The sequence below is a fragment of the Dipodomys ordii genome, unplaced genomic scaffold, assembly GCF_000151885.1.
Source record: "Dipodomys ordii isolate 6190 unplaced genomic scaffold, Dord_2.0 Scaffold108, whole genome shotgun sequence".
NCBI lineage: Eukaryota > Metazoa > Chordata > Mammalia > Rodentia > Heteromyidae > Dipodomys > Dipodomys ordii.
The window spans coordinates 2,133,520-2,135,047 of record NW_012267324.1 but is presented as its reverse complement, the minus strand read 5'-3'; the positions used below and the strand labels follow the sequence as shown (position 1 = coordinate 2,135,047).

The window sequence follows — 1,528 nt, the reverse complement described above, 5'->3', positions numbered from 1 at the left end:
CGCGCAGGCGCGAGGTGGACCAGCTGAAGATGCAGGTGGCCTTCCGGGTGGACGCCCTGGACACCTGCCTCAAGGCCAAGGTGGGCCGCAGGCCGCGCCCGCGCCAGCTCCGCCTCCAGCGCGCCTGCGCGGGCCTCCAGCTTGTGCCGCAGGGCTGGGGGGGGAAGGGCAGGGGCGAGGTGGGGCGGGGACCCCATTCCCTGCCCTCCCTGACATCGCTCCCCTCCCCCCGACCCTAACCCCCTCCCCATTCCTTCCTTCACCCCCCTCCCCACCCCCCCTGCACAGCCCTGACCCTAACCCCCCTCCCCACCCCCCCTGCACAGCCCTGACCCTAACCCCCCTCCCCACCCCCCCTGCACAGCCCTGACCCTAACCCCCCCCCCCCCCTCCCCTCCCTCCCTCTCCCCTCCCTCCCTCCCACCGGGTCCTCCCTGCAGCCCACCTTCGCAGCTCTTGTTTCCTTCCTTCAGCTCCTCCAGGCACCGCTGTTCACTCAGGACCACCGCAACCACAAACTCCTCGTTGTTTCTGTAGTTGACCTGCAAGGGGGGGCAGGGCCCCCACTCAGCACTGACCCCAGAGGGAGACCAGGGACCCCGTCCACTCAGAGCAGTTCACCTGGGCCAGCTCGCGTACGGACTGTAGGGACTGGGGGTCTGGGGGCCCCGGCACGGGAAGCCGTGGGCCCACTACGTAGGCAGAGGTGGGAGCATCTGGGAGCCTGAGGAGGCCCCACCACAGAGCAGCCCTGAGCTCAAGCCCTAGTGCCCCAAAGAGACACGGAGCCCAGAAAACTAGTGACGCAGGGGTGGAGGCTGCACCAGGGCCCAGCGCTTGGAGGCTGAGTCAGGGGGCCCTGAGTTCTAGACCAGCCTGGGCAGCACAGGGAGACCCTGGCTCAAAACGCCTGACTCTTTACTCTGGCCTTGGGCGCTGTCCCTTGCTTTTCCGCTCCACCACTTAAGCCACAGTTCCACTTCTGGCTCTTTTTTTGCTTTTTTTTTTTTTTTTTGTAGTTTAATGGAGATGGGAGTGTCGCAGCTTTTCCTGCCCAGGCTGGCTTCAAATCCCGATCCTCAGACCTCAGTGGGATGACAGGCGTGAGCCACCAGACTCTGATCTGCACTGCCCGCGTCTCAGGGGTGCGTCCTCCCCCTCCACGGCTTCCATCGCTGGGGAGCGAACGAAGGCACCACTCACTCCGGAGCCCAGAGAGGGAAGGAACCAACGCTGGTGAGGGAGGAGACGCAGCACCCCACTCAGCCGGGCTGCGGACGGCCAGGTGAGCCAGGGAGCACTCGCGAGGCTTCCTGCTTCTGCTCCCTGTCTCTGAGGCATGGGGAGCGGGGGACACAGAGCCATGGCTGACATCTCAGAGGCTGCATTCAGAAATGCAGCTGCTTTTCCAGAAAACCCAGGGTGGGTGCAGCTTTGTGGTGACATCTGCCAAGTGTGCAGGAGAGCCTGGGGCCCAATGTCACCACCATCACCACCACCATCATCATCACCACCACCACCACCACCA

The 1,528-nt window shown here is 64.9% G+C and overlaps 1 protein-coding gene across 1 annotated transcript in view; it reads right to left on the bottom strand.

Annotated features, from left to right (window-relative positions):
- Positions 1 to 1,528, bottom strand: part of Plvap (plasmalemma vesicle associated protein) — an 8,660-nt gene that overhangs the window by 5,154 nt on the left and 1,978 nt on the right. The window contains exons 2-3 of the mRNA XM_013028345.1: positions 446 to 542; positions 21 to 154 (exon numbers count right to left, since the gene is read on the bottom strand). Of these exons, the coding sequence (XP_012883799.1) occupies positions 21 to 154; positions 446 to 542 (231 nt within the window). The remainder of the gene's footprint in view (positions 1 to 20; positions 155 to 445; positions 543 to 1,528) is intronic.